The 19,579-nt window shown below is 38.1% G+C and overlaps 4 protein-coding genes across 4 annotated transcripts; 2 read left to right on the forward strand and 2 right to left on the reverse strand.

Annotated features, from left to right (window-relative positions):
* On the reverse strand, nt 1-2,111 carry LOC108111922 (bromodomain testis-specific protein). Its single transcript, XM_017221564.2, has 2 exons — nt 2,006-2,111; nt 1-1,947 (listed from the first exon to the last, which is right to left on the reverse strand). The coding sequence occupies exons 1-2, from the start codon at nt 2,006-2,008 to the stop codon at nt 1-3; spliced, it is 1,950 nt and encodes a 649-aa protein (XP_017077053.2). The 5' UTR covers nt 2,009-2,111.
* Nucleotides 2,112-10,572: 8,461 nt separating this feature from the next.
* LOC108111923 lies at nt 10,573-11,215 on the forward strand. Its single transcript, XM_017221565.2, has 3 exons — nt 10,573-10,636; nt 10,692-11,009; nt 11,069-11,215. Exons 1-3 carry the CDS (start codon nt 10,577-10,579, stop codon nt 11,213-11,215), a joined length of 525 nt encoding a protein of 174 aa, XP_017077054.1. The 5' UTR covers nt 10,573-10,576.
* Nucleotides 11,216-15,246: 4,031 nt separating this feature from the next.
* LOC108111926 lies at nt 15,247-15,894 on the forward strand. The gene is made up of 3 exons (XM_017221568.2): nt 15,247-15,306; nt 15,362-15,679; nt 15,745-15,894. Exons 1-3 carry the CDS (start codon nt 15,247-15,249, stop codon nt 15,892-15,894), a joined length of 528 nt encoding a protein of 175 aa, XP_017077057.2.
* Nucleotides 15,895-16,401: 507 nt separating this feature from the next.
* On the reverse strand, nt 16,402-18,037 carry LOC108112053 (protein windbeutel). The gene is made up of 2 exons (XM_017221807.2): nt 17,581-18,037; nt 16,402-17,248 (listed from the first exon to the last, which is right to left on the reverse strand). Exons 1-2 carry the CDS (start codon nt 17,854-17,856, stop codon nt 16,751-16,753), a joined length of 774 nt encoding a protein of 257 aa, XP_017077296.1. The 5' UTR covers nt 17,857-18,037; the 3' UTR covers nt 16,402-16,750.
* Nucleotides 18,038-19,579: the final 1,542 nt, after the last annotated feature.

Here is a 19,579-nt window from a genome sequence, read left to right on the forward strand (position 1 = left end):
TTATTTTTTACGGGAACCGCTGCTGGAGCTGGAGCTGGAGCTGCTGCTCGAACGCGAACTGGATCCAGAACTGGAACTAGAACTTGAACTGGAGCTTGAGCCAGAGCCAGAGCCAGAGCTTGAGTTGGAGCCTGAACTGGAGCTGGAGCTGGAACGAGAGCCAGACTTCTTGGCCGATTTGGATTTTGGCTGCGAGTCACAGCTGCTGCTGCTGCTGCTGATCTTGAGTTCTCTACCAGGAATAAAGTTTGGCTGAAAATACTTTTCATTTTGCGGTGGATTTTTGTTATTCATGTTACTCTGGTCCTTATTCATCCGCTGATTAGAGTCACCTTGGGGCTGAAATTGAGGACTGGACCGGCCAGAGGAGTCATCGCTGGTGTCACTGAGATTGCGACATTTACCCACACCTGTACCAAATCCTTGGCCGCTATCCTTGACCGGTGGCGGATTCAATTTGGCCGCCAATGGGTTAGATGGTTTCTTCCTCGCAGCTGTCTTAGTGCTATTCAATCTTGCATTAGCCGTGGAAGCATTACCCCGGCGACGATTGTCGTTCAGAGTAGTTGAAAGTTTCAACAGTTGCTCTTCCAGGTCGCGCCGAAGTCCCTGCAGTTCCTCGGCCGGCATATCCTTGACATTCACCTTGTTATAGGCCCGCGACACCTTGGGCACGGCTCGTTTCATCATGACCATTGTGCTCGATCCGATGCTCCTCAAATTGATGCATAGCTGATCGTCTTTCAGGGATTTCTCTTCCAGTTGCTGGACCATGTGAATGATCTCCCCCATGGCATTCTGAGGAAGTTTGGTGAACGATTTCTGCAAAGAACTTTGTTCCGAGTCGCCAATTAACTTTGTTGGTTCCTCTTCATCACTGGATTCATGCCTCACCGCCATGACCGAATCGACCTCACGCCTATTGAGCAACTCCATTGCTGGCTTGCGTACTCCTTCGATTGGTTCCTCCTCCTGATTGGGGCTGCCTTTCTGTTTTTGACCTGATTTCTTTACGGAACTTTTCTTAGCTGCCTGAAGTTTGGCCTTCGCCTTGGTTATAGTCTCAGAGAAGGCCTCCACCGCAGTCCTGGCCTTTGGTAAGTTCCCGTAACTCGGCGACTGGAGGAACTGCATCAAGCCACTCTCTGCCAGTTGGGCGGCCTTCATTAGTTCATCCAGATCTGAATCAGCTAAGGGGGAACCACCATTCGCAGAACTCACTGAAATAGTCCAGGATCCTGGGAGATTGAAGGCCTTTTCGTAGATACTTTTGGCTGTGTCATGGTATTTCATGAAAATCCCATCCACATGCGATCGAAACTCATCGAAGGTCTTGAAATAGGGCTTCTCCAGTTTCTTGGCCAGCAAATCCCACTTGGCATTGAAGAAACTACGAATTGAGGGATCCGACTGGCTGGTCAAATTCTGCAACTTCTTCAATACATCCCGGCACATCCGTTCTGTTTGGACATTGGTGGGATTGCTCCTCGTCGGTCCCGTCGCCTTGGGATCCTTGTTGCACAGCACTTCTGGTCCCTTTGGCATTCCTTTAAGCACCTTCTTGAAGAACTTCTCCATCTTCTGACCCTTGCGATAGACCACGTCGCCTTCTTGATTGAAAACAAAGCAATTGTGGATGATAAGTTGGAAATCGGCCACGGCCTCGTCCACATTCCTATAGTAATTGTTCTGAACTCTTTTCAATATTGTTCCCACGTCCATGGGGGTGTCTATGGTTTTGTAGTATGTGGGAACCTTGAGTACCTCCGTGTCCACTGGTTCTAGGAAGTCCAAGGCGAACTTCTTCTTGCTAATCTCGTCCAGCAAATGCTTCTTGATGTAGTGCATCTTATTGGTATAGCGACCCTCTTTGCCAGGCTGAGGCATAACCTCTGGCTGGACACGATTTGGTAGCTTTAGTTTCACGGAAAGGGACGTGGGAAAAGACTGAGGGAGAACGTATGTGTTTTTGGGGGCTTCTTGGGCCTTTATATACATAACTTACCATTTTTATAGTTTTCTTTAATATTTTCTAGTTAACTTACTATCGTATCTACGGATATTCAAGTTCTTTGGTTTGTGACCAACGTTTTTTTTTATTAGTTTTCCATTCAAATAGCTTGGAGTTTCCTTAGGAAAATTATTAAATGAAGTCGAAACTTTTTCCTAACTTTCTTGGTCACATTTCTGATAAAAAGAAATATTTTCCTTTGCCTTTCTGTCATTTTGTCAGCTAAAAGAAAAGCACAGCCTACTGAATATTGGCCAACACTATGGGGAAAGTGTTGGGCAGGTCTTCCAGTCCTTGGAAATTTTACTGTGAACTAAAAGCAAGAAGTGGAGAAGAAGATGGCCTATTAGCTGCACTTAAGCACTGAGAAAACTCTCTGTTTTCTGGGAAATGTTAGTAAGCAGAGAAAGAATATTGAAAAGTGAAAATCTCCTCTCTGGATCCTTGTGAACTCTCACTAAGCAGTAATGTGCCAATTATAGACTGGATAATGGAAAACCTGGGATACTCAAAGACACAGCGAAACTAAAACAAACAATGGCACATCAAAGCAAACAAGGCTATCAAACACCCACCCACAAAGAGACACCACCTTACAGAGAAAACAGCCCTCCTCCCCCAACCCAACGAATATTTATAATATTTTGCACCACTTCACAGGCTTTCAGCTTTCTACCCCGCCTCCTTGGAAAATATGTGGCAATGGGACATAAAAACTGCTTTTTGCAATTTACATCAACATTTTTATCACCCCACCACCCACTCTGCCCGTTCTGTGCTCACCCACCCTCCTCCACCACCACCGACAACCTTCAAGGAGTACAGCAACAACAACATGCTTTTCCTATTTGCATACATATGTACGTGTGTGTCCCATAAATACAGATATACGGACACGCCCACACCACCGCCCATCGCCCATCGCCCTTCGCCAACAGCCTCCTGCGTCTTTTTGCGCACTTAATTACACACGCATACGCTTCATTCCACTTTGCGGTGCTGCTTTGCCAGCAGTCCAACCAACCACCCACCCATCTACCCACCCACCGACTCACTGGAGGACCACCGCAGTGGGACAGGCCCACTACGGAAATAGACACGGGGCCACACTCCGGAAAAATCGTACAAAATGGAGGTCATCACTGTAATCCAAATCAATAATGCAAATTACTGAAGAGTGGCCAAAATGATGGACTAAGTTTAAGGTGAAGTTAAAGGAAGGCTTCAGGGTTCTCTTATCACGTAATATTTATTAAAAATATTCTTTAAAAAGTGTTAAGTAATTGGTTTTAAGTAAGTATTTATTGTTATTTATTTGATTTTCAAATCCCTAAAAACTTTCAAGCCTTGTTTTAAAGAAGCTGAAAACTTAAGATGCAGAAGAGGGAGAAAAGCCAATGCTGCTGGGGCTTTCGGTTAGTTCAAGTTTGTTCTACACCTTAATTTGTAACTTGATTGTATATCAGCATTATTATTATTATTATTATATTATTTATCATATATCTCAGTATACAATGTAAGAACTTTGCTTGTCTATGGACAGGAAGCTATACTAAGCTTAAATATCTTTTATTTATTTCAAGAAGAGGATTTCACAAGCCCTTAATGTATTTAAGACTTTACTGATCCGATTCTAAGATCAATTAGGAACTGTTTTGATCTAGCTTCAAAATATTTTTGCTATTTAAGATTATATATTTAAGTGTTTAAACTAAGGAAAGAGAAGTACTAAGATATAGAAGTAACCACAAAAGTATAATTTTCAACCATTACCTTTAATAGTATAGAAACTGCTTATGCTTATATAATATTTCTTACACTTTATACTTCCAATACTATATATATTAGGTTGTCAAAAAAGTCTTGCGGTATAAAATTGGTTACAATAATGCGATTCAAGTCAAATATGCGCCGTTTTGTTCGATGACGCGTTCCCAACGAGATGCCATCTTCATAATGCCCCTCTCATAGAAGCTCGCTCCCCTATTGCCAAAAAACTCGGAGCGTGGCGCATCTTCGACCACCTCTACACCAGAACGTAAACGTTGATACCATCGTTGTGCGGTGGAAATGGAAACTGTATCGGGTCCATAAACTGCATAAATTTTATTGGCGGCTTCAGATGCATTTTTGCCTTTATCGTAGTAGTACAGTAAAATATGCCGTATTTTCTCTTTATTTTGCTCCATGATTGCGACGCTATAACTCACGAAAGACTTAAAAGAAAAGACAATCAATCAAACACGTGTTAGCGCGTGAAATGAGCTTTCCAAAAAGGTATAGTATAATCTGATGCGACGAATAAAACAAGAACTACGCTTTCAGAGCCAACCAGCGAAAATACCGCAAGACTTTTTTTTTGACAACCTAATATTTTAAGTTCATTAATGTTTAATATTTAATTATTTATTATAACGCTGCTCAATAAGAATGTTTCTCAAGATTCTTAAGATTCTTAATTTAAGATTTCAAAAACAAACTTCCAAGTTTTTCAGCAACAAGTAAGTCAAATTAGCTAATTAAGTCCTCAAAAAGAAATAAAACTAAGATTCTCATTCTTGTAAAACATCATAAATTCATTTCAATTAATTTTCATATTATTCTTGGTACAGTCCTGCCATTGTCATATCCTGTAACCCAAGGACTAAGGTCTTAGGTTTAAGGCCTTGTCAGACTGCAAATTTGTTGCTCTTTAGGCCGCAGCCCTGCCCAAAAAGACGACTCACGCAATCGCTGGAGCAGACGCAGGATGCCCTGACTATCGCAGGTTCTACCTGCCCTGCCGCCTGCCTGGCCAAGGTGTCAATGTTGCCTTATCATCCCAGGAGTAGATATCCCTGACCCCTACCCCTAGATCGGTCCCTCTGCCCTAACGTCCACGTCCTTGGCCATTCTTTTCGTTAATTTTTTATCTCTGACGGCGATTAATGCGAATAAATTTTATAGACGAAAATGTGCACTCGCATGTCCCGTCGCCGTGCGTTTTCTTCTTCCCTGAATTGTGTGTTGCCATCGGACCTTTTCCCCCGCCCCCATTTTCCTCTTTCTCTTTCTCTTCCTTTACCTCTGCCTTTGGCTAATGTTTTCCTACTGACTTTTGTGGCCATTGTGCGCCGTCTGGCTTGGAGTATGTGACTTTTGCTGTTTGTCTACGGCACCTGCAGACCTGCAGTTGTTAATTGTTCGATCCGAGGTGCTTACGCGATCTTGCAGCTCTCAGGATCCCAATTCCAATTTCCCAATCCCTCGGCGATTCTCTTTTCCTTTTCTTATTTTTTATTTATTTTTTTTAGCAATTGCCGCTGACTCAGCGGCATCGTTCTCCATCCTCAATTAGGATAGGGCTAGGCTTGGCAGCATGGACCGTGGATACACAGGTACAGGCTGTCCAGAAGATGATACAAACAGGTTTTCCATTTTCTTACCCTCGTCGTGGTCGCGACACTTGTCCCGCTCCCCCTGATTTTCCTTCATTGTTTGCGATGTGTTAACCTTAAGCGATTTCTGACTTTGGCTCTTTGGACCCTATTGTTGCGACCCTGACTTTCCGTTCCCTTTCCCTTGATTTCGATTTGGATTTTGATATAAAAAAAGAAAATACGGCTAACAATGGAAAACCTTTTGGTGGGAACGCCGCGAATCCTGGCCAAAGGACAAAAGGTGATCGCCGATAGCGATCGCGGTCGAAACATGCAGGTTGCCTTGGGATTTTCATGTATGCATTTCTCGCTGCTTTTCTTTCGTTCTTTTTTTTTTTTTTTGGGTGAAAACGACGCACCCACACAAGCACTATTTATGGATTTCCGTTGGGAATGGCGGAAAAGCTATTTTATTCGCGCCGCTCCCGAAAAAGCAGAAAACCAGAATGAAATGGGAGTCAATGACCCCCGGAAAAGTGGGAAACTCGAAGACGAAACGAAATGTTGCAATTGCAATTCAACAATTTAGCTGGCCCGCGCCCGCATCTTCCTCAATTTAAGGGAATTGATTGAGAAATTGTGAAAATAAATTGGAAATGCCAAGGGGCGGCGGGGGCAAAGTGTGCCGCGAGAGTGGTGAAAGTCCAACAATTAAATGGCAAACAAATTTCCGCCAATTATTTGACATTAATTATGATCCATCAGCAGATGAGGGTCAGCGGAGGAAGGGCACTCCTTGGCTCTCCTGGCTGGGAAAAAGGGTTGCATTACTACTACCTTTTGCGGGAAATGCCATGCTGGTGCTATCAGATCTCTCATGAATCTCAATCAGCGAGACGCTCGGTTATGTCGGTTTGCATTTCGCCGCTTTCCCAGGCATTTCTCAAAAGCGTTAAAAGCGATGCTTTCAGCTCTCCAACCACTTTTTGCACAAAGAGAAATGGTTTATGTTTAAATTTAGTGGCACTATTAATATTTAGTTAATTTATGTAATGGAATGTTATGCAATCTTCTTATAGTAACTCTCTAAAAACTGCTCTAACCAGGAGCTCTCTAAGAACTTGGGGTTAAGTTTAAAACTTCTTAAGCCCCACCAAATGATATTAACTTTATCGACATAAAACCCCTCAAACAAGTTCAAACATTGCTTTATAAACTGACTTGAAAACTAATTAAAATATTCACAAACCCCTCGAATAAACTCTAAATAAACGGCCGTAAACTTTTGGTTCTCTGCATAATATGCAGCGGTGTGTGAATCTGTCAAGCGTTTCTTTTGGGCCCACGGCGAATGCCTCAAGAGTCATTGACTTTGGGGCACCAAAAAACGCATCTGCATGCGGTGCAATGGCCGATGACGCTGACGGCCCAAAACGCCAATCGACCAAGACGCTGCCCCGCCCCTCTCCTTTTTTTTTTTTGTTGTAACCAATTAAGCCATGAGAAGCTGCCCCAAAACTCTGCAATCAAAGAAGGCCGGAGGAAAGCAAAAACCTCAAAATGAAACATTTTTCTCGAAGCCACGCATTACGCGATGAGGAAAATCGGGTTTAGAGCTGTTAGCCGGACTACCTGTGCTGGTTTTTTTTTAGCCCCAATCCTACTACTAACACTACCAAAGAAAGAGGCCGCAAAAAAGCAACAGCAACAACAGAAAGTCGAGTCGAGAGTCGTGAAAATGGTTTTCTTGGCCCAGCATTATGGCCAACATATCACATCGGCCGAAAGTCAGTCGGTCGGCAGGGCGGACCGACCAGATTCCGTATCGCTGGGGCCGGGGATTACACACTTTGTGCATTTGCCGAGTATGGCTATAAGTTTAGGGCCTGACCTCGGCGCGAACCCTTGCCCCAACTCCTTCGATTGATTTCATGCACTGGGAGAAAAAGTTAACAGGATTCTGGCTATTTACTTTGCAAATTGTTGAAGCGAATAAATATGAGGGAACAAAATACATAAAGCTGGAATTAAGTTTTATAGAACTTTATAGAACTGAAAATGATTTTATAAAGTTTTTAGCTTAGACCAAAAATCTTGCTTAGAAAACTTAACAAATACCAAAATTCTTATTAATTATAGGTTTTGATATAAAGTTAGATCTAAACAATACTTAAATCTATATATTCTGTATCACTTAATAGTTTTCTCAGTGCACTTTAACCTCTTTTCGGGTTGACAACTTGTAGGCGTGTTGAATCGCGGACGGGGAAAGACAGCGATCGGGAATGGTAATGGGACCGGGATTGAATTTGGGATCGGAATCGAGGAGAGGGGAAGGGGAAGGGGATAGGGAATAAAAGTCGGGATTGGGATGCACATTTGGAAATGTGCAGCGATCTGCAGCGGCTGATAAAGTAAGAGTCTGGCCCGAACCTGTTTTATGGCCAAAAAAACGATCGAAAAACGAACGAACAAAACGACAAAATGAAATGCATAAACGTAAATCTCGCAGCAGGTAGTCTCGCCGGATGGAATGGCCAAGATCGAGATGGAGTTGGAAATGGAGTGGGAGATGGAGATGGAGATCACTTGGCTGGACCTGCAACATTGCGCTTGATGATGACTTTTCCGTCTAGCCGGCGACAATAAATTTCTCAATTTTCCATTTTGCTCCAGATTGCTGCTCCTGATTGTCCTGTCTGCACATTTTCCACACTCCTTAAAAAAAGGAAAAACTACGCACTTGCCAGGTGCATAAAACGGGGTGAATGGATAATCAGTTTGAAGAGATGGGTAAGACTTAGAGGGACGGGGGTAAAGGTATGGGTTTCGATTTCTGCGTGGGTGATTTTCTTGATTTCCCAGGCCAAAGAAAGGGTTTCCAAAATTGATTGATCTTCGTAAGGAGAGATGCACTTGCGTGGAAAACCAAATATTTGCATCACTTTTACCCCGATCCCAGTTTAATCTGCGGTTGCGAGTGTGTGAAAATTTCTATTTTTCGCCATCACCAGCATAATGCTGATTTTCCCAATTGAGTTTTCCGCTTTTTACTTGCCAATTGGCAGAGCTGCGGGTCAAAGGTTGTTTGATTTTCAAAGACCGAAGGCAAGAAAATCGCCAAAAGCGGGTGCTGATTGTGATTTTTTTGTGCAGTGTCGGCGATAAGGAAATTATTTTCCCTCGCAAGTAAATCATTTTCAGTTTTGCTCCCCCTGGGAGTGCGTATTCGTATGTGTGTGTGTGTGTGTCTGTATCCGTTGTCCAAAAAAAAGTACAAAATACACAACAAAGTGCACCCAAATAGTTATCGCAAACAAGCGGAGCCGGGAAAAATGCGTAGACAGCACCGAAAAAGTTCATTGACTTTCGCATAGAGAAACAACAACAACGGCACGCATCTTTTTAGTGAGTTTATTGCTGCACTGAAAGAAAATTTGTTAGCTTTTAAACGTTTATAACATTTTTTATTTATACTTACTTAGTTGTTTTCATATTTTTTTGCATTAAAGCTGTGTCCTAAGTAAGGCTTTTCATTTTGTAAGAGCTTGTGGTAAGACTATATTTTTAATTTTTTATTTTAAAAGCTTGGACTTTATATTTTTTAAGAAGAGTTCATAAAGAATTGTTTTTATTTTCTAGGCTATGGGATTTTTGAAATCTAAAAATTCAATTTTTATGGGATATTTAATAAGGACTTACGATTCGAAGTTTAAAGTATAAAATTAGAAGAAAAATAGAAGGAATAATATACTTAAGATATAATAATATCACAAAGTTACCGAAAACTGCGAAAAGACAAAAACTTTTTGACAATATAAAAAGTTCATAGCTTTAATATGAGGAACACAAATTAAAAAAAAACTTGAAATCTGTTTTGAAAATATGAAAAATACATCACAGACCCATTAGCAATCAAAACCAACTAGAATTTCTGTCACTGCACCGTTTTCGAATCGAAATAAATATGGCGGCCCCAACTCAGCGTGTGCACAAAAGAGCAAACTCCAAAGAGTGCACACAAAAAATTACATTAAAGTGAAAATGAGCGATAACAACGCAAACACACAAACGCACAGACACGAGCGCAGTCACAGATACAGCTGGAGATACATATACATGCACTAACACACACACAACGCAGCGCCACCAGCAGCAGACAATAAAAAAACAAGAACAGCAACTCCCCACTCCTCCGCGATCTTCCTCTATCAAGCCCCCAAAGCACCCCACCTCCCCCCCTCTCTAAAAAAAAGCCATCGACCATTCGAGAAAACCGCACGGCCAACGCAGCCATATTTCTACACGAATATATTTATATTCGTATTCGCCGTGGCACGATCGCACGAGCGAGATAGCCAGCTCTAGCCATCTCACAGAGAAGTGCATTTGTATAACACTTAATGTGGGGGTTGGGGTTATTTCCCCTTCTATAAAGCTCTTTGGAGTTATATGTATATCAAATATAATATAAAAATAAAAAATGCATTTTGTCTTAAAAGTATGCTCTAGTTTTCTCTCAAACCTATTAACATATACTTTTATTTGAGGAATTTTGTTACATACTTTTAGGCAGGATTCATCGAGAGGATCTTGAGCATTCTATCAGCTATAGCTAGTTTAATTTGCAAAAAGTAAAAAATCTTATTAACGATTAAATTTATATTTGACTTAAGTTAGCTATCATAAATAAGTTAGCTATAAATAAACTAAACACTGAGTAATTATTAAATTGCTTGCTGAACTGATGCATGAAATCATTTTCGATTTGACAAACTTTTGAAATTGTTTTCAATACGCTGTCTTTTATCCCATTAATCTTTATGCTAGCGTAAATAAATATAAAATTGGTTTTGCACGTTTTTTGCTAATGGCTTTTCAAAACAATGCAATTGACAACCTTTGTAAGAATGATGAATGTGTAGTTACATGAACTTTTTGCAAAGAAAAAGTCAGCTAGTTGGCCAAATGAGGTGTTGTCATTTTTAACTAAACAAATAAAGCTGCCACAAATATAAAGAATTATAAACACACAACAACTTAAAATTAATCTGTTTTTGATAATATTGATTTGTATAATATTTAATATTATTTTAATATTTTTCAGATCTAGTATAAAAAGTGTGTTTGGCTACGCTGCTCGGCTTCATTGAAAATCGATCACTCCTCCGCAGTAGTTTATCGTAGCTCAAGAGGTGTACTTGCCATGAATACCAAAAATTTGCTAATTGCAGTACTCTTTGCAGTTGCTTTTGTGATTTGCATTGTGGGTGTAAGGTGATTTCTTTATATATATTAATAATCAAAAACTTCTTTTTCAGGAAGCACCTTATGTCAAATTGACAAACCTTGTCTGTGAATCACAGAACAAGTCGTGGGCCGTTTTCCATTATTGTCGGCTAAAGGCCTATTCGCGGAACAAGACAAGCGGCAATATAAATGCAACATTTCTTCATCCGGCCAAAAATATAGCTGTCAGATTGCAGATGGTTAAAAGGGCCAGTGGCTATAAGCCATTTCTGTTCGATATAACCATCGATGCCTGCCTTTTCTTGCGAAGGCGACACAATCCCGTCATCAAGATGTTTTATAATTTTATAAAGGACGTTTCTACTTTGAACCACACCTGTCCCTATGAGGCAAGATCTTTGAATTATTTATATTTAAACAAAGTTTAATTTTATTTTTTAATTTGTAGGGCTTGCAGGTGGTTAGTGATTATCATCACGCAGTGTTTCCTGTACCGTTGCCAACAGGAGACTACGGAGTATTATTGGACTTTATATTCGATGGTAGGAAGCAGTTCCATGTCAATGTTTACTTTACTTTTAAAGAGGATTTTTAAAGGAAAATATTCAATGAAAAAAACTTCAACAATCAATATACAATAAACTAGATCATGGGGCCCAAAGTGAACACAAAAACTATGAAAAATATGGGTTTAAGGATAAACAGATTGTTTTTATTGTTTACACAAGTTCAGTTGGGGAATATATTTAGGATATGAAGGAAAGTGTCAGGATAAAACGGGCTGTATTGTAGTAAGAGTCAGAACAAAGTGTATCCAATTCTATAAATATATATTCTTGGTCAGGATAAATATCCAAATCTAGTTTTTGGCAACAAAATACTTGGGATGTTATTTTAATTCAACGCCCACTTACCGCTAAAGTCCTTTAAATGTACAAGTTCTTATTTAAAAATAATTCATTTTTTATAAAATTTCTGATATTTTGATCTTTAACAGAATTGCAAAAAATTTATCATTTTAAATACTTTCTAACTTTGGATTTGATAAAATGTTATGCCGTCATAAACAATATTTAAATTTGAAAACCTACTCAACCTAATACTGCGCAAAAAGTGTTTTCAGTTCTTTCAGTTAAGCGTTCATTATAGGGTTAAATTACCCTCAGAACACTTTTTCCTAATACTTAATAATAGATAATTACTTATTATTAGTTATTAACTATTTTCAGGATTTGCCCCGTTATCAGACTGACAAATTAGTAGAGACAGCAAGACCTTTTTGTTTGGTATATCGATTGACATCTGCTGATTTTTGTGAGTGCCATTCAGTCATTAAGAGGTCTTAGAGCTTTGTAAGGGATGTACTACTGCAAGTTTTAACTTTACTCATAGGCTGAGATATCATCAATTAATCATGAATTAATTTAAACAAAAATGAAACATTACTAATTGGTTTCGATTTTATGGCCATTCTTGGCACTGTTATGTTTCAGAACCCTCTCTCCCTCTGTCTCTTTACTAGTTACATTTACATTAACTTGTAGCAGGTGGTCACACTAGATGGTAACAAACAGTCACACTAAGCACAATGTTTTCCTCTCCCTTACTTTTGCATAAAGATCATAGTAATGAACATAATTTGTGTCCTTTTCGCACGATCAGCAAATGACACCAATACATGTTGAAATTAAGCTAGGAAGAAAAAGAAAAAGAAGAAGAAAAAGAAAAAGAAAAAGAAAAAGAAAAAGAAAAAGAAAAAGAAAAAGAAAAAGAAAAAGAAAAAGAAAAAAAGTAACACGTTGTTTTAAAACACAAAAGTAAGCAGCGCGTTCGTAAAGACGCCTACAAAAAGGTAAGGATAATATTCAAAGATGCAGCTTTCACTTCCTCAGGAAATAAGCAGATGCACAATATCTAAAGTAAATCTGGTAGAGATTCCTTTAGTGCAATGCTATTTCTCCTAAGCTTCTTTTGACAATTTTATGGATTGATAACAGTTAGGTTGGGTTCACTGACTGTAAGGTCGAGGTAATGTATTATTGCCATAATGGCACGAGCATTAAGACTCTTACAAACTGTTTATCAAGTATCTTTTTACTTTTTATAGAAGATTATTTAGGAGTACTGTTAGCTTTTTTATTTGTATTTCCAAAAGGTTAAAGGGCACACCTATGACATAGCTGTTTGGCATGAAAACAAAATGTTTCGTGCTTCAGAAAGTTTGTTAATTGTTTGCCAGATTTGACCTCGCTTATCAAAAAAATATATATAAATATTTTTTATAATCTAAGAGCTTAAAAAAATATAACGTTTAGTTTAGCTTTATTAAAAATCAATCTACCAAAACCAAAGTGATGCAGTTTAGCTACTTAATATAAATTTAACCATATTTATCGCTCTTTGCTCATGTTTATTAGCCACGTTCCCCCATGTTATTTGCTAATGGCTTTTCAAGATACTTTATTTTAAAAACAATGTAACACCTAGCACATTTTTTGTGGGAGACAACCTTCGTTAAAATGACAAATGGGTTGTTTAGTTTAGCATTAGAAAAGTCAGCCGATTGACAAGCTGATCGTTGGCTTACTATATGTACGTGAATATACTACCAAAGATTAAGAGTAATAGAATAAAGATATAAATTTGTAAGTCACAAAACAGCATTCGTTAGTTTTAGTTTGTACAAAAAATAATAATATATGTCATATTTTTATACATATTTTTCTTTTTTAGTATAAACTGTGTGTTTAGTAACTCTTCTGGGTTTATAGCAAAAATCACTTTGGAAAATAGTTATGATTGTTCAGAGAACTATTTTTGCAAATAGCGTATTATTAACTAAATCACTTTGTTATATTTATTTTTGAATTATCAATTATATTTGTAATTTTGTATACATGTTTTGTCTAAAGTTGCTCACTGATATTACATACAATTTGGTTTTTATATTGCAGTAATTTCGGTTCCTAATAAGGTTGCTTAAAGTTATTAATCTGAAGAATTTACTTCTTGGCAGCTGACACAGAAACACCTAATTAAAAAAGTCCAATTGCTTTTCCTGGAGACACCTTTTCTACAGCTGATAAACGTTGTCTGTAAATTAAGCAACAAAACTTAAACAATTATCATACTTTTCGGCTGAAAAAGAAAATATTCGCGAAACAAGTTAAGCTTAAATAAGCTGAAATATAAATTAATGAACTAAAATATACCTGGAATAATACGTGGGGCTGACCATGTAATTAGCTGAAGTAACAGAAATGCTGAAAGGCTGTCTAAAGTCTAAATATAGTTTTTATGTACAACATCTATTACTATTAATGTAAAATGTCTTCATTGCAATGTTTATCACAAGTAACAGATCGCGAGTTCAACTTTATAAGTATATAGATAGAAAGTATATATATATATATAAATACTTGATTTGGGCATGCTAGCAGCGCTCATTTGAACGCCCACAATTTGCGGAGATTTTTCATTAAAAACATGTGCAAGTAATTCATATTTTTAATTGTTTTGTAATGAAAGAGCCAAAGGTATAGCAAATAAACAACAAATTATTCAACCTAATACTGCGCAAAAAATGAATATATATTTGCAATTGTTTTTTCAGATCTATCAGTTAACCGTTCATTATAAGCTTATATTACTAGAGGTAGCAGGAAAGATTGTTTTTGCTATTAGTAACTTTTATTTAAATATCCCTAAAATTAAGCTTATTTGGGTGCACAGTCACGGGGAATTACCGGGAATGATAAAGCTGACAATACAGCCAAACGTGGTGCCAATTCCCCTTAACCTACACCTAAACCCTATCAACATATTTCATTTTTTTTAAATCATTCCTACAAGGAAAACAGTCACAACTAGGTACATCAGACTGGTAACAAGAAATACTCAAAATGACAACCGGTCCCTAAAAACTCCCTAAAGACCTTAAATCATAAATAAACTCCCATATCATCTTGCAAGTAGAAATAATGTGTAAATAAAATGTAATAAGTAAGCCCTTGTGTTAATCTATATATATCATATTATATATATGAATTCATATTTTAACTATTAACCAAGCCATAAACTAAATATAGTTGCGAGCAGAAGCCTTGACCTTAGACCTTAGATGTTAGCTCTTAGTTTTAACTAACTGTCAGTCTCAGATAAATAAATAAATACCTTTTTAAAAAACCCTTCTTTTAACAAATCATCAAAAACATTTAGTAATTTAAACATCAATTTTAGGTTTAAATTAAAAAAAATCTTATCGGACTTATATGTCTTACTCGCCTACTTGTGAAATTTACTTAAACTTTTAACTTTTATTTAGAATTATTATATTTTTATTATTTAAGTGAGATTTTTTGGTAAGAACTAATTTGTAGTTTTTTTTTGTAAAATGTATAGCATATTGATTATTACTATAAGCAAATTTGTCGATTGTTTTGAAAAATAAATGTGGGCCAAAAATGTAGTATAAATTTAATTCAATAAAAGAGTTTGAAAATAATTGTAGGAAAGGTCTAGCCCTATTAAAAATCAATCTGCCTTTCAAATTAAAACGTTTTTACTATAGCCAAAAATAATCAATCCGTATTTGCAGTCTTCCTTTGTTGTTCGGACTTAACAGCCATGAGCTCTAGGTTTATATTACTGGGTTTATTCGTTCCACTGGCTTTTTTACTTTACACCGTGAGTAAGAGTGGTAGCTGTTTTAAACTTAATATCCCTTTAAATTCCTTTTTAGCAATCAACCTTTGTTAAAATGACAAATGTCGTCTGTCATTCGTACAACAAGTCCTGGGCAGTTTTCCATTACTGTCGGCTAAAGGCCTATTCTCGGAACAAAACCAGCTTGAATATAAATGCAACATTTCTGCATCCTGCCAGGAATGTATCCCTCGGATTTGCGTTGCTGAAAAGGGCCAATGGCTATAAGCCATTTCTGTACAATATCACCATCGATGCTTGCCTCTTTTTGCGAAAGCGTCATAATCCCGTCATCAAGATGTTCTATAATGTTATCATGGATGTGTCTACCTTGAACCATTCTTGTCCTTATGTGGTAACTTTATTGTTTTTTAACTCACAATCTTCTTATTATAATAACTTAAAGCTGTTGTCTTTCAGGGCTTGCAGGTGGTAAGTGATTTTCACAAAATATCGCTTCCTCTTCCAGTTCCATCGGGAGATTACTTAGTCTGCCTAGATTTTATTTTCGATGGCAGGACGCAGTTCTTTGTCAACATTTATGCCCGCCTGGTAGAGGATTTACTTTGAATCATTAAAAAATACTTAAAAATTGTTATTAAATATATAAAAAATCATTTTTGTGTTGCTTAGAGCTCTGATAAGACATCAGTATTTGGTAATTGGGCTCAAATATGCAGGAGAATTGGGTCTTAAACGATCCACGAATAAGGGACAAGGTTAAAGAGAGGAAGTCCTAGGTTAGGTAGGTAGTAATAAGTTATAAACTCAATATAAGAAGTGCAATATTTTGTAGTGATATAGATATAGTCATGAATGGAAATTGCTCTTTTCTTTACCAGAACTTTGATCTGTGATCAGTATTTGACTCATACGAGTACTCGCATGTTTTGTAACGTTTTTGTGGTTTCTTGATTGTGTTCATTACCATAACAATATAGAGTAGAACTGTTTCTTAAAGGATCCAGGATTAAGAGACAAAATAAAAGAGAGGACTCAGTTTCTTCCTTCAGTTTCTTAGAGAAACATTTCCAACATTTATAGCTAATTCTGTATTAGAGAAATAATAAATATATGTTAACGGTTTATATCAAACTTTATTCGAACAATATTTTTAATAAGACTTAACTATATGATATAGATATAAATGGATAAATATTTTATCAGCCGTTTGAAGTCCTTTAAAATGTGACATTTCTCTTTATCATAAATAAGCTTACCTAAGATTGTCAATTTCTTTTAACATAAAAAATTTTCTTTCATTCTCCTGACATACCAACAATTTGTACCTGTAGATGGAAAAGTATCTGCCATTTACTTTTAGTTTAAGATTTATTTTACATTAACAATTAACTGCCCATTTTCGAGACTTATAAATATCATGAATGATGCTAATATTTTACAAAATTAACTAAGTTTGGCAGGCTCACAGCTCCTGCTTTTCGCCTTTAGCCTTGGTGACCTTGTGAACTCTGAAAGCCTCCAGGATGTTAAGCTTCCTGAGTAGCTCCTCTTTCTTGGCCGCCGACACCTTTCCTGCCTTGAGACGCTGAAGACGCTTGTTCTCCTCCTCCAGGAATCCATATCCCAGCTCATGGATCTTGTTCATGTAAATCAGATAGGCCTTGGCGCTCTGCTTCTCCTCGGGACTGGCCAGCTGCTCCTGTTTGGCTTCCAACTTCTCAATGAGTTTCAGTTGCTCCTCGTCGGGAAGATTGGCGTAGTTCCTGAGGGCATCACTGTACTCCTTGAGGCAGCCATCGGGTCCTATATACAGGGGGGTATTGCCACTGACGAAGGCCTTCAAGTTGTCCAGGGTAACGTCCATGTGGCTTGGTAGGGGAATGTACTCCTCGGCATTGCCTTTGAACAGGAAGATGGCAGGGAAATTCTTGTCGTCTACTTTGTAACGGTCGCCAAGGGCCTGGAAAAGATTTAAATTATATTTATTTATTATAAATTTTACATCGAAATCACTCTTTTTACACTTTTAACATTAAATCTCAAATAACTAAAAGCCACAACTAAGTTTTTTTGATATAAAATAGAACGCAGCAACAGCAGCTGAAAGTTAATTATTCACAGAAAAGTAATGATTCCAAAGTGTGAAAATTATTAACTTTAAGCCTCGTGGATTTCCACAGCTGACGTCAGTGCTTAAAAATTCACATAAAAGTTAAACATTAAAAAAAGAAAACCAGGAAATCGTAACAAATTTTCTAATGGTCTGCACTTTTTATGTCTTTTAAGACTCACCTTATTCTCCAGTTCTCCATAGTCCTTGATACCCACAGTGGCTATTAGAAGATCCTTGGTCACCCTATGGGCTGACTTCGAGAAGGCAGCAAAGGCCTCATGTTTTTCCCCATAGGGAAAAGCAATATCAAACTTCACAAGAGCATAGGGAAAACGTTCGACTGTCTTCTGGAAGTTCAACTCATCGAGATCCACACAGCCAGTGCAGGATATGGCCCATGTAGAGGGAACCGAGTGGAATGCTGCCAGTAGCAGTGTCACCAAAATCCGCATCATCTTCGTGGCAAAATACAGAGGCTTCTGAACTTGACCCTGCTCTAGCCGGCTATCAACGTAAACTGGCTAAAACCTCCACAAGAAGAGCTGAGAAGTGTTTTTACTTCGGAGTTCTAAATAATCATTCGCTTCGCTCAGGTAACTTTGTTTTTCAGTTCCAAGTCAACTCTCTCTACTCACCTGTTCTCTCTGTATGGAAACTCGAAGATTCTCTGGATCTCGGCTTCTCGATCGAGTTGAATGACACGTCAGTAAAATGTAAAATGTGGCTCTCGCTCTCTCGCTCTCTTTTACTCAAAAAACCGGCTATACAGTTGGCCAACTCTTAATGTTGGTTCAGCTGTTTCGGCAGTGGCAGAGCTATTGTAATGCCAGTTTGAAGATTTATTATATAATGCCTCGTTTTCGTTGTGTGCTCAACGTTTTTGAGGTCTACTTTGGAAATCTAAAAATAATTGTCATCTAAATTTCCGAGTTTAATTCTGATGCCGAACTGATAGATAACTCATTTCGGCCATTCGGCGATCATTTGGCCAATAGAGCGTGCCACATGAAGTCGGTCAATTAGGCATGTTCAGGGAATGACAGTGCAGTGTAGCGATGGCTACAGGAAGTGGTAATTTGCAACTGTACATGGGTTTAGTTTTCGTTGGGAGCTTCGAAGTTTGAATACCCTTTAAGGGGAAATGGGTATTAACAGTTCCAGCTTCCAGTTTAAGTCCACTTAGAACTGCAGTATCTTACTTGCTTTATAGTTATTAATAATCTTAATACTTAATGTTCGTAATATATACTAAAAACTTAAGGCTTAATATCTCAATAACGTAGTTAATATTAACTAGTTTGAACTTAAATTGCTTTTTTAGTGATACTTTAAGGCAATTCAATTCGTATAAACTAATACCCAAGACTACAAGCTTTATTTTTTTATGATTTTATCTAAAGCTTAAACAGATTTATTATCCTTACGTTCTTTTATATAGTCATCATTCTTTCTTATATACCTAAAACTTTTTTAAACTTACATTTTAGTATTTTCAATATTTAGTTACTTAATAGAACATCATTCCCATGTAAATACGATCCACCATCCGATGAACTCCCTTCAAGGGCATTCAAAGAAATGAAAACACCTGCCAGTGGACGGAAAAACTAACCCCGTTTTGCCATAATTTTCATTAGCCAGAAATTGAAATTTTCCCGGCCAGCAAACCACCCCACCAGCTCGTTGTTCTCCTCGACCATTTTCTCGACTGGTTAATGGACATTTTCGGCAATTGTCAATTAATAATTCATGTGTGCGGCACACATGTTGGCCACCTCAGACCCGATAGTTATTGCCCCGCCTCCCTGGGCGGCCGAAATAGTTGGTTTAGCTTTTCCATTTGCGGTTTCGTTTGTCCACTCTGCGGGAAAATTGGACATCACGGCACGCAATTCGGGAAGGAGTAACGGAAAAGCGTTGCGAGCTTCACACGATCGATATGGCCGACGGACTGGTAAATTATCTTTTCTGATGGGTGGGCGTGTGTCTTTTTTGTTCGCGCTGGCTTGGTGGGTGGTGGGTGGTGCGTCAGGTGCAAGGAAAACCAAAAATGCGCAATTTCGAAAAGGAAAAGGCTATCCCCCGTACAAGGGACAATCGGGAGGTAATGCCTGATGGAGATCCGGTAATGGGGCCTGACATGCGTGTGTCAATCGCACAAAGGCCAGAAATTACCGG

Source organism: Drosophila eugracilis, unplaced genomic scaffold (assembly GCF_018153835.1).
Source record: "Drosophila eugracilis isolate 14026-0451.02 unplaced genomic scaffold, ASM1815383v1 contig_90, whole genome shotgun sequence".
NCBI lineage: Eukaryota > Metazoa > Arthropoda > Insecta > Diptera > Drosophilidae > Drosophila > Drosophila eugracilis.

Coding starts and splice junctions, on each gene's coding strand:
- LOC108111923 (XM_017221565.2), top strand. CDS start 10,577: ATGAATACCAAAAATTTGCTAATTGCAGTACTCTTTGCAGTTGCTTTT. Junction 10,637..10,691: donor TTGCTTTTGTGATTTGCATT/GTGGGTGTAAGG, acceptor CTTCTTTTTCAG/GAAGCACCTTATGTCAAATT. Junction 11,010..11,068: donor ACCACACCTGTCCCTATGAG/GCAAGATCTTTG, acceptor TTTAATTTGTAG/GGCTTGCAGGTGGTTAGTGA.
- LOC108111926 (XM_017221568.2), top strand. CDS start 15,247: ATGAGCTCTAGGTTTATATTACTGGGTTTATTCGTTCCACTGGCTTTT. Junction 15,307..15,361: donor TGGCTTTTTTACTTTACACC/GTGAGTAAGAGT, acceptor ATTCCTTTTTAG/CAATCAACCTTTGTTAAAAT. Junction 15,680..15,744: donor ACCATTCTTGTCCTTATGTG/GTAACTTTATTG, acceptor GTTGTCTTTCAG/GGCTTGCAGGTGGTAAGTGA.
- LOC108112053 (XM_017221807.2), bottom strand. CDS start 17,856: ATGATGCGGATTTTGGTGACACTGCTACTGGCAGCATTCCACTCGGTT. Junction 17,249..17,580: donor ATGGAGAACTGGAGAATAAG/GTGAGTCTTAAA, acceptor AATCTTTTCCAG/GCCCTTGGCGACCGTTACAA.